At 40.0% G+C, this 12,304-nt stretch overlaps 1 protein-coding gene across 1 annotated transcript; it reads left to right on the top strand.

Moving 5' to 3' along the window:
• Positions 1 to 5,279: 5,279 nt before the first annotated feature.
• LOC130040180 (olfactory receptor 2W1-like) lies at positions 5,280 to 6,215 on the top strand. Its single transcript, XM_056132187.1, has one exon. It carries the CDS (start codon positions 5,280 to 5,282, stop codon positions 6,213 to 6,215), a length of 936 nt encoding a protein of 311 aa, XP_055988162.1.
• Positions 6,216 to 12,304: the final 6,089 nt, after the last annotated feature.

The following is a 12,304-nucleotide window of genomic DNA, read 5'->3' as shown; positions in this document are numbered from 1 at the left end:
ACAGTCACGGTCCTCCCGTTGTTCATCAATTTGCTCGAGTGGGCCCAGTAATGTCTCCATTGTGACACTTGTTACTGTGTTTGGCATATCGAATATGTCATGGGGAGCTTGCCAGGCTTTGCCGTGCAGGCAAGATACTCTCGGTAGCTTGCCAGGCTCTCCGAGAGGGAAATTTAACCTTAAAGTTTTTAAATGTGCTTCAACTAAAAGCTCTGATACCAGTATCTTAATATCTTTGCTATTTCTCTGTCAGATGCTCTGTGTTGCTATATTGTCATATTCACTTTAAATTAAAATAAAAATTTATCAAAAATTATGATCCAAAGGGCAGAGATATGGTTCAGCGGTATCTTGAGACCTGGTTTCAATTGCCAGCAACACAAAATATGTGTATATATATATATATATATATATATATATATATATATGTGTGTGTGTGTGTGTGTGTGTGTATCTATATCTCCAAGCTTTAACCTAATATTGGAAAGTTAAAATACATTAAATCCTCTAATTGCCTTATAACATTAGGTTATGCAAGCACTTCCTGATTTGGCAATACTTCAAATCCCAGTGACCGTAGGAGACACTAGAGTAAATTAGCTCAGTAGGGCTATTACCTGCTATTACCTGCTAACCATTGCCAAAATATATTCACACCTCTATTTGTACAGCAGCAGCCCTGGAGTTCCATGCTTTTGGTTGTTTGTTTTCATTCAATAAGGCATTTAAGATCCATTGCTAGTGATTAACAACCAGGAAAGGGACCTGAACAGTAGGACAGTAGATAGACATTTGCCATGCTCTTACCCTCCCACCCAGCCGTGCCAGGAGTGATCCCTGAGCACAGAGGCAAGAGTTAGCTCTGAGCACCGCTTCCAGGCTGGCCAAAAACAAAAACAAAATTTAAAAAATAAGCAGAAAAGCATGATAATAAAGACTATATGGTGCTGAAACAGCTGTCCGTGATCTGCGACTTAGACCGGGAAGAACAAGCTAAGAGTCTAATGAAAAATCTGAATATTAACTGCAACTTAAGAGACACGTGGACATATTTAATGAGTCTCATTAAACAATAGCATCTACACATGTGCATTGAGGTGGTTTAGAAATACAGAGTGATTACAAATATCGTCAAGGGATTTTTTGGGGAGGGATGACAAAGAAGGGTTCTGGGTTGAAGCACGAAGAGAAACTACTGAAATGATGGGCAATATTCAAAGATTTTTTAAATTAGATTTGTTACATAAATATTCATCTTCATTTTTTAAGTTTTGTGTTTTTAGGAGTTCTTTTTTTTCCCCCGCTTTTTGGGCCACACTAATCAATACTCAAGGTTTACCCCTCCTGGCTCTGCACTCAAGAATTACTCCTGGCAGTGCTCAGGGGACCATATGAAATGCCAGGGATGAAACCCGGGGTCAGCCGCATGCAAGGCAAACACCCTACCTGGTGTACTATAGCTATGGCCCTAAGTGCTCATATTTCTAATAATAAAAATATTTTGGGGGGCTGGAGCGATAGTACAAGGGGTAGGGCGTTTGCCTTGCACGCAGCCAACCAGGGTCCGATTCCCAGCATCCCTTGTGATCCCTGGAGCGCCGCCAGGAGTAATTCCTGAGTGCAGAGACAGGAATAACTCCTGTGTATTGCCAGTTGTGACCTAAAACAAAATAAAATAATAATAATAATAAATTTTTAAAGTAAGGCCATCTGGAATTCAGTGCTTTTGTCTTTTCAGAATGATGGTGCACCAAAAAGAAAGCCAATACCCAGGTGCTGAGAAGAAGCGTCTTTGAACTATCAAACGAAGTAAGAGGGAGGCTCTGACTAGGGGAAAGAAGCTCCTTCATGGGCTGCTGAGGACCCGTGACTGGGGCTATGAACGTGGTAGTTGAGTATCATTCTGTGGGGCCATCTCTGTGCAGGGCAGAGCCTGGATCTGTGGCATTGTGGTCCAATTTAATCCTCAAATTCCTTGACTTTTTCCATTCCTATCCTTAGCCCACTTTTTTTTTATTTGTTTTGTCCTATTTGGGGGCCATACACACCTGGTGGTGTTCAGGCCTTTCTCCTGGCTCTGTGCTCAGGGATCACTCCTAGTGATCTGGGAACCATATGGGTGCTGGGAATTGAATCTGGGTTGGACACACGGAAGGCAAGAGTCCTCTACACTGTACTATCATTACATCTCCCCCCTCTTAGCCCCCCCACTTTAAGTGCTTATAAAGTAAAAATGAATTTAATAAGCATTTTTGAAAGCTTTGAACCAAAGCTTTATATTCTCCTATTCTTAGACTTATCAGTTCAATATACATTAAGGAGTATATTTAACATATGTGTGATTTTTTTTAAAGTTTTGTAGAAAATTTTTAAGCTTTCCAGTTTAGATATAGAACTTCATTATATCATCAGATGAAAATGAATGAAATAATGGGTAGCACTGTAGCACTGTCCTCCCGTTGTTCATCGATTTGCTCAAGCAGGCCCAGTAACATCTCCATTGTGAGATTTGTTGTTACTGTGCTTGGCATATCAAATATATCACGGGGAGCTTGCCAGGATTTTGCCATGCGGGCAAGATACTCTTTTTTTTATTATTATTAGTGAAACACCATGAGGTACAGTTGTAGATTTACAATTTTTTGTGCTTGGGTTTCTATTATACAATGACCAAATACCCATCCTCCACCAGTGCCCATTTTCCACCACCATGGATAATATCCCTCCCACCCCCATCCCTCCCATCCCACCCTGCCTCTGTGGCAGGGCAATCCCTTGTGTTCTCTCTCTCCTTTTGGGTGTTGTGGTCTGCAAAAGAGGCGTTGAGTGGCAAACATGTTCAGTCCATAGTCTACTTTCAACATGCATCTCCCCTCCTGGGAGGATCCTCCAAACACCCTTTATTTGGTGCTCCCTTCTCTAGGGCAAGATACTCTTCGTAGCTTGTTGGGCTCTCCTAGAGGGGCGGAGGAATCAAACTTGGGTCAGCCGGGTCAGCCGCGTGCAAGGCAAATGCCCTACCTGCTGTGCTATTACTCCAGCCCTCCTACTATAAATGTAGCAAACATTATTCCTTGGTCACAGACACTATAAATATAAAGTACCTTATATGTGTGATGTATAGTCACAACTATATGTATAAAATATATAAAAAATTAATTCTATAAACATTTTATCTATTTGTTACAGTATTCAGAAATAGTGAAGTTGTGCTTTATACCATATCTATATTCTTTTAGAGTCAAAGTGGGGCTGGTAGATTTCACTAAAGAATTCCAAAGTAATCAAGTGATCAACTTACCCAATTGGTAAATTCCATGGGGAAAAGCAATACACTGATTATTTATGAATTGCTTGTTTGAATTGCCTGACTTTCTAATTTTGCTGAGTAGACAAATGGAGCCACATTGACTGTTGTTGTGTATATGTAACACCAAATGATACTGTAATTCCCTCAATTTTTGACTGCAGTAGGGCTTTAAAGATAGTGTAACAGAAGGCAAAAAATATTAAAGAAATATCTGGGAGCTGGGACATAGTATTGGGGTTAATGTCCATGCCTGATAATGCACCAAACCCCAGCACCAAGTGACTTCTCAAGCACCACACAGGGAACTCACAGCCCCACATCCTCAGCTCCTCAAGACTCAATCTTCAATCTAATGAGCCAAATATCACTGGGCATGGTACCCAGTCCCCCTGAGCAGCTCTTGCAGACCCTCACACAAAAATTCAGAAGAAGATCCAGAGACACAGCAGTGAATCCAGAAGACAGCAGCTTGCTGGAGATCTCTCCGGAACCCCTATCAAACCAATTCCACCGGGGCACCTCAGATGGAGCAGGTGTGCCCTCTCTGCCCACACCAGATGAAACCCTGGTGGCCACAAGCTTCCAGAAACAAAACCCAGGTACAGGGGTTCAGGGACTAAGACTCCAGGCCACATGGCGGCAGCAGAGATGGGCCAGCCCTTTCCATCTCCCTGCCTCTTGGGGTCCTTGCTGTCACACCCACAAAATGCCTCTGGGCTCCATCTCAGCACATCAACAGCCTTGATCAAGAGACTCCCCAATGAATCTCAGAATGGATTAGCTCCCTACAAAGTCTCTGAAGCCCAACCATTTACAATTTTAGAATTCCAGAATTCATGGCCATGCAACCTCTCATGATAGTCATAATAAGCAATAGAAAATCAATTATCTAGCATCTGCCCCTGACAGGTAGGCTTGAATGGAGGTGGGGAAATTCGAAATAATGGTGGTGGGAAGGTGTAATGGTGGTGGAATTGGTATTGAAATATTGAATGTAATCAATGTGAACAAGCTTATAAATATAATTTTTAAATATTCAGAAGGAAAAGCATACATACATGAAGCTAAGGATAAATAATATGAAAGATGATTGCCTCTTGTCATCAAACACCTTTGCACTAAGGGACACTGTAGTCAGTAACACAAAAGTTGATAAAACAACACCAGTCAGAGACGTTGAATAGGAAGAAAATATGGAGAGGAGAAGGTTGGTAATTATGGGGTTTGCTATAGTGATTATGATTAATGACCAAGATGTAGATAATTTGGAAGCAAATATGGGAAACAATTCTGCTACCAATCGGAGGCCCTGATCCAAAAATAAACTTGTTTCTCTCTTCACCTTAATTTCACTGCTCCGGTGTAAAAAAAATTGTAATGATTAAGTAGCGTTTGTATGTTCAAGGAAGAACAAAGCCTCAAAATATATCAACTCAGGATATATATGCAGCTGAAGTGACAGAAACCTCAATTTTTTGGGTGACCTGGATCTGATCCCCAGCACACAGGCTTCCAGCCCAGCACTTTGAGATGTGGCCTCATGAACGCCGGGCACTGGGGGTGCTTGGGGCGATGGCCCTGCAACAATTAAGCACACAAGTATAAATATGTATGTATATGTCCATAAAATGTAAAAATTCAGAAAACTGATTTAGGGATTGATAACTTAATCAAAATATTTGAATATTTTAGATACTTGGGCGACATAGCATGTTAGACCTTTTCAATGGTTAACAATTCTCGGTGAATGCATTCAAGACTTTTAGAACCATACTGGGTGCGGTTGAATATGGAGAGGCTTTGGGCTTTGAGCACAACAAAACTATGAAAATAGAAGCCCCATATGGAAGTAAATATGCAGATAGGAGACTTGTGGTATTCCAGAGAAATTTAGGAGATTTGTACTTTAACTTAAGACAGATGGAAATTTTTGTTAACCTGGTATTCTCTTAACCTTTCATAAGGAGCAATGGAAATGAGCAACGGGAGTTCCACCCTGGACTTCATCCTTCTGGGGTTCTCTGGATGGCCCCGACTAGAACGCATCATCTCAGTGGTTGTCCTCATCTTCTATGCTGTGATTCTGGTGGGAAACACAATGATCATCCTGGTGTCTCACCTGGACGCCCAGCTCCACACGCCCATGTACTTCTTCCTCTCCAACCTGTCCTTCTTGGATCTCTGTTACACCAACAGTATTATCCCCCAGACACTGGTAAATCTGTGGAGCTCAAAGAGGTCTATTACATACGTGGGCTGTTTGGTTCAAGCCACAGTCTCCGTTGACCTGGGCGCCACAGAGTGTCTGCTCTTGGCCGTGATGGCCTATGACCGCTATGCTGCAGTGTGCCAGCCTCTGCACTACACGGTGATCATGCACCCTCAGCTCTGTCACAGGATGGTGCTAGCTGCCTGGCTAACTACTGCTGGCTGCGCCATCATTGTTTGCACCATGACTTTAATGTTGCCAAGATGTGGGCACCAAGAGGTGGATAACTTCTTCTGTGAGATCCTAGATCTCATTAAGACTGCGTGTACCAATTCAAAAGTCCTTGAGGTCGTTTTCCTTGCTCTCTCAGTGCTATTTCTTCTGGTGCCTCTATCAGCAATTCTCATCTCCTATGGCATCATCACTCGCGCTGTCATGAGGATCAAGTCAGCAACAAGGTGGCGGAAGCTCCTCAGCACCTGTGGCTCCCACCTCACCGTGGTGACTCTCTTCTATGGAACACTCATGTCTATGTACGTGAGGCCACAGAATAGCTCACTACAAAATGAAAGGAAGTTCATTGCTCTGGTGTACGTGATACTTATACCCAGTCTCAACCCTCTCATCTACACTTTAAGAAACAAAGATGTAAAGAAAGCAATAAGGAAAATGCTGCGTATTAAAAGTGTAAAGTGAAACGATAGAAAATTCAAAATGCAGAGAGAGTTATAGAAACAGCATAAGCCTTGGCCGCAGAAAATAATGTTATTGAACATCTTTTTAATTCCTTCTTATTGAATCACCATGAGATTCACAGTTTGCAAAGTTGTTCCTGGTTGGGTTTCAGTCATACAACATTGCAACAACCGCCCCTTCACCAGTGCACACTTCCCACCACCAACACCCTCAGTTTCCCTCCTGTCTCCCTCCTGTCACCCCCTCCGAGCCTACCTCTATGACACTTTCTCTCTGTCTCTCGCTCGCTCGCTCACTCACTTGCTTACTCACTCGCGCTCTCTCTCTCTCCCTCTCTCCCTCTCTTCATCCCTCCCTCACTCCCTCCATTCTTCTTGGCATTATGGTTTGCAATACAGGTACTGAAAGGTCATCACATATATCCTTTTACCTCCTTTCAACACTTAGTTCTTTTCCAGAGTGATTATTTTTAGATATTACTGTCATAGTGGTTCCTTCTCATCCTAACTATGCTCCCCAGCTCCCTACATGTGGCAAGTAGAAAGAAAGGCCAGGAGGCCTAATCTATGGTTAGAAACTTATTTAACATCTTATAATTGCGTTTTAGAAGCCAGAGTTCAAAACTACATCATGTAACAAAGAATAGACAATGTACTATGTTGTATTAAATAATTTGAATTTCTTTGTTTACATAGGTTGAAGGGCTGGAGTGATAGCACAGCGAGTAAAGCGTTTGCCTTGCATGCAGCCAACTCGGGTTCAATTCTTCTGTCCCTCTCAGAGAGCCCGGCAAGCTACCGAGAGTAACTCCCCCTCATGGCAAAACCTGGCAAGTTCCCCGTATTCAATATGCCAAAAGCAGTAGCAACAAGGCTCACAATTTGTTGTGAGACGTTACTGGTGCCCACTCGAGCAAATTGATAAGCAATGGGAGGACAGTGCTACAAGACAGGACATAGGTTGAAATCAAATAGCAATCAATCACACCCATAAAGTCTGTCATCTGGACTTTTTCTATATACCAATAACTTCACAAGACACAATTTTATCAAGAAATGATAAGGGGAGGGGGCCCAGATATAGAAATAAAAGGCAAGCTATTTGTGGGAGTTACTTCCAGACTCTCAGTAAGTACATATCAACAATATGTAATAAATAAATGTGATAAGCAAGTCATAGGTATGCACACTAATTCCTGAGGAACTATTTCAATCAAATACTGTACTAAGAAAGAAAGGTGCTGGACAGTGACTTTACCTCACGAACATAGCACTTGGATGAACAAGTCCCCTCTGTTCACCTGGTCCAAAACAGGTTAACCACACTCAGCCTTTTCCCCTCTCTGCTCTCTTGGGACTGGGTCTGAGTCTGTCATGCTGCAAACACATTACCCCTCACCTCCACCAATGCTAAGGAACAATCTGTGTGAAATCTATGGCAGCTTCTCCAAGACGAAGCCTCTTACTCAGTCAGCTTCTCCCTCCTCTGCCTGTTGCTAGACAGCCAATGTGGAGGGTACCTATATCTGACCGATAGGGAAAAATTCCTAGGAGGATGGAAGAGTAAGATGGAAAGGTACCACCCTCATGAGCAGAGCAATGCCTACACATAGGAAGTATAAGAGATATACAGAGTGTGATATTGAGCCCAGGAATTTGGGGTTCCTATGCTATAGCAACTTAGCTAACTTCATACTGGGACAAAATCTGATAGGGGATAAGGTCTTGATGCTATTCATCAAAATTAAAAAATAAATAAATAAATAATAAAAACACCTCACTCTAAATAACTCTGTTTTGGAGTCACTAAAATAGATTATAATAAGAATTAGTTTTTATTGAACTATATGGGTTTTGTGATGGAAATTCCCAGGCTTTCTCAGGGTTGGAATGAGCTACCTCCTCCCACCTCCCTCTACTTCCGGAAGCCTCTGCAGTCATATCCATATCCCAAAGTGGCCACCGAATTGAAATGCTACCCCAGCCTTACTGTCACAATAAAAATACCAAATCTCCTGAACAAACACTATGAACTCTGAGCACCTGTATTGCAAATGATAATGCACAAAAGAAAAAGGAGAAAGAAAGCAATAAGAAAAGTGCCTGCCAGAAGGAGGCTGGGGTGGGGGATGGGGTATTGGGATGGTGCTAGGGAAACAGGGGACATTAGTGGAGGGAAATGTGCACTGGTGGAAGAGTGGGTGCTGGATCATCGTATGACTGAAACTCAATTATGAACAATTTTACAATGGTCTGTCTTACAGATATTCAATTAAAAAATTCTTTTAAGTAATGTGTTCATGTCCAGTTCAATCAGCTTAATCAAGGGTGAATAAATAGCAGTACTCCTACATTTAAAAAAAGAATTAATTTTTAACTTCTAGATTAATATTTTAACATTTCTACCCCTAATAAGATTCTTGGGATTTCTTTTCTTAGTTTTTAAATGCATCACACAGTGGGCGGGGGGAGAGGTGGGGGGAGTTCCACTTCCAATTTTAACCTGGTCAGGAAGAAGTTTTAAGTATTTTCACAAAGAAACCAAGTTCAGAACGCTGTGGAGCAAACATGTTTCCCCACACCTTGCCTCTTCCAGGAAACCTGTTCTAGAGCCTCTCAGGGTCTCTACTATCTCCATCTTGTCCTCTTTTGGCTTGCTCTGAACTTCCCAACAGTCACCTAGGCCTTATTCCTGGAGCTGAAAATCCATCATGATTGATTTCATCCCATGGGCAGATTGACAAGTCAACTAAAACTCAAGGAATCACCACCAATTTTTGTCCAAAAATCTGACAGTTAAAGATTTTGAAAATAGTAAGGAAAGTGGGTGCCCTGCTGATCACTGAAAAATGAAAAGCAAATTTTTTTAAACTAATGACATATCAAGGTGTCGCTCATCCAATATAGATCTGAGAGTTTTAAAAACTCTCATGTAAAATAAACTTAATTTTGTGGAAAACAACAAAGTCTTTATAAAATTAAATATCAAAGAGTTAAGAGTGGCAACACAGGCCAGAGAATTAGTACAACAGATAGGGTACTGATCACATATGCAGCTACCAGGGTTCCATCCCCTGCACCACATATGGTCCCACAAGCACACCAGGATTCATCTCTGACCACAAAACCAGGAGTAAGCCCTGAAAAATATGTTGGGAAAAAGAAACAAGGAATAAGCAAAACTTAATATCTGACCTATCAGAAATGAAATGAAAATGAAAAATTTAAAAACTTTTTTAAAAAGAAAAATTTGCAGGAACTCCATTGAAATTTTACCATGTACATTTTAACATGAGTGCAATAAACAATTTCTGGGCTCTATTAAAATTATGGTACCTTACTTAGAGATACCTACATCTTTTGCCAGCATAAAGGAGCTCCAGAAAAGGGAACTTCAACCACATTCCCCTTAAATCTTTAAAGGGGTGAAATCCCCAAGGAAAATATAAATCAGGCAGGCAGGTGGGGGTCCTGAGTTCCTTGGAAATTCTAGAGAAATTTCTTTGTCACCTGCCACAGGGAGCTTAAGTTTATCGGGTTACACCCATCACAGTGCTCCCGAGGCGGTAAGGTAACCTAAAGGCACACAGGCTATAGACCTCTGAAGGTGCAGAAACAGACACCATCCCAATCAGTAGAGACCCCAACAGTAACACAGAAGCCTTAACATGAACAGAAGTCTGTGGTAAGAATATGAAAGACGACTTAAATATCAAAACTCTCCCCCTGGAGACAATGCCCTACCAACAGACTATTATCTGCATAGAAAGGCCCAAGTAGGGAAGCTTAGGAAAAACCCTATTTAAAATTTACCGTGGCAAATAGTACATATTCCCTATCCTGGGGGCTGCTCGCATCTTAAACTGTGTAATTCCTTTCTTAGACTTTATGGGTACCCTTTGCTCTTTCTCCTCTGGAAAAGATTCTCTCTCTCTCAAGTCTTATAATTCCCTAGGTTGGCAACAATTTAAAATCTGCAGGCTATTTGTTGAATAAAATGTAGCTACATGCAGTGATTTATATATTAATAATGTAAATAGAATCACTTTGAGGATAATGATTTACAAAGGTTATTATGTATCATTCCCAAACCAACAATTACTCTTATAGGTAATCACCCAGAAGACAGTTTCACATACATATTCGGTTGACATTCACAAAATTGTTTTTCATAACTCAGTCTTTCAGATAAGTCAAAAAGAGCTATTAGCAAAAATTACTATCAATGAATTAATAGGCATATAATTGTAATATATTTTCTCAATGGAATCTTATACAGAAGTTAAAATAAAAGAACTACAGCTGTATGAAATATATTGAATCATCCTAGCAATAAAATATTAAGCAAAAATAAACACCAAAGCATATGTCAAATATAATCTTCTTGTGAATTCCAAAACAACTAAACTTTAAGTACATACTCTCTAGGCAATTTTGTGCATATAAGTTTGCTAATACAGAAATTATATCCGAACCAGTGTATAATAAACATAATGATTCCAGTATGAAAAAGAGTTTTAAAAAAGCATATATAAAGTTCTAATAAGTAATATGATACATTTCAGTACAGAACTGACTGTAAGCTCAAGATATTCACACTATTATTTTAATTCTTTTCAATATAATAAAGATATAGCTCATGAACCTAGAATTTTATTCATTTCATAAATTGCAAGTAAATGTGTTAATTTATTACATTCATTTCAACCATAAAAGACAAATTTGAAACAAGTCAATTTATCTGATAAAAATTCTTTGTCAAAATAGTTGGGAAAAATATAGTACCTGAGGAAATATCTATAAAATCGCTCTTTGGGTAAACCTTAGTTGCTAGACATAGGTTTCTTAATCACCTCTGAGAGCACAAATCCCTGTGGTCTAAATCCTTCGACATAGTCACCTTTAGTATTGTACATAAATACTTCCTAGCTGCAACGTAATGATTCTTTGAAGTACAGAGAGATCAAAATACCCTCCTTATTCATATAGGCAAAAATATATACCTGTAAATGTGTTGAATAAGAATACATTAAAAGAGTATCTTGGACCAAGATGTAGCTCAATGGCTGAGCACGCTTGCATATGTAAGGCCCTGGGTTCCATCCCTGGCAATACGAAAAAATAAGAGTACCCTATCAAGTATACATATGCCTAAATTCATCAACTCTGATTTTCATCAGTCGTCCATTTAACTTTGGTCCATTATCCATATTCAGTACCTCTATTAAATCTGAGTTCAGCCTGTGCGTTCACAAGTGAATGTGATTGCAGAATTAATAGAAGAAACAGGTAGCTAATCCAATATTTAGAGATGATCATTTCTAACCAAGAACTTTTCTGAATTCCCAGTGAAGTCAAGGATCATTAGAATTAAAACGCAGATATACTTGAGCCACAAGAGAGCATGACAACTGTGAGCTCTTCCCTGATCAAAACAAGATGATTTTGCATGTCTGAGTCATCTGGTAAGTGTTCTCTGCTATCTCACAAAAAATACAGTCAAACTCATCTTACATTGCAAAGATCTCAGCATAGGCCTCAGTATAAGAAAAAAAGAAGAAGTAATTGATGTGTGACTTAATTGCCAAGGCTGAAGAGATAAAAATAGGAGGTAAGGTGCTTGCTTTGTACATGGCCTACCTGGGTTCAATTCCTGGAATCCCACATGGTCCTTGGACACTGCCCAAAGTGATTCTTGAGTGCAGAGCCAGGAGTCACCCCTGAGCATCGGACAGGGGTAGCCCAAAAACAAAAAAAAAAAGTTTTTCAAAAAATTAAATTACTTATTTAATTAAATAAAAATTTATTCTTAAATAACTACCAATGTTATCTCAGGGATACTGATTATACTAAATTTTTGCAAGATAGTCGTTTTTTAGTTGCTGAATATTCTCGATGTGTAAACAGGAGCACAATATTTTCTGTCTCATACATCATTTTAATCTTTTCATAAGCTTTAAAGTCAGATAATATTAGAACCAAAGTATGCAGATAAGAAAACTCAATTATCTTGCTCAGATTCATGCAGTAAAGAAATAGACAATCCTGCCCTAATATAGACAAAATGATCAGACCTGAGTCTGGCTTCAT

This window comes from Sorex fumeus, unplaced genomic scaffold (genome assembly GCF_029834395.1).
Source record: "Sorex fumeus unplaced genomic scaffold, SorFum_2.1 ptg000094l, whole genome shotgun sequence".
Taxonomy (NCBI): domain Eukaryota; kingdom Metazoa; phylum Chordata; class Mammalia; order Eulipotyphla; family Soricidae; genus Sorex; species Sorex fumeus.
Note: the sequence above shows the minus strand (reverse complement) of the source record. Positions and strands in the feature narration are given on the sequence as shown.

What these genes read in the sequence shown, in the direction of transcription:
- LOC130040180 (XM_056132187.1), top strand. Translation starts at nt 5,280, where the DNA reads ATGGAAATGAGCAACGGGAGTTCCACCCTGGACTTCATCCTTCTGGGG.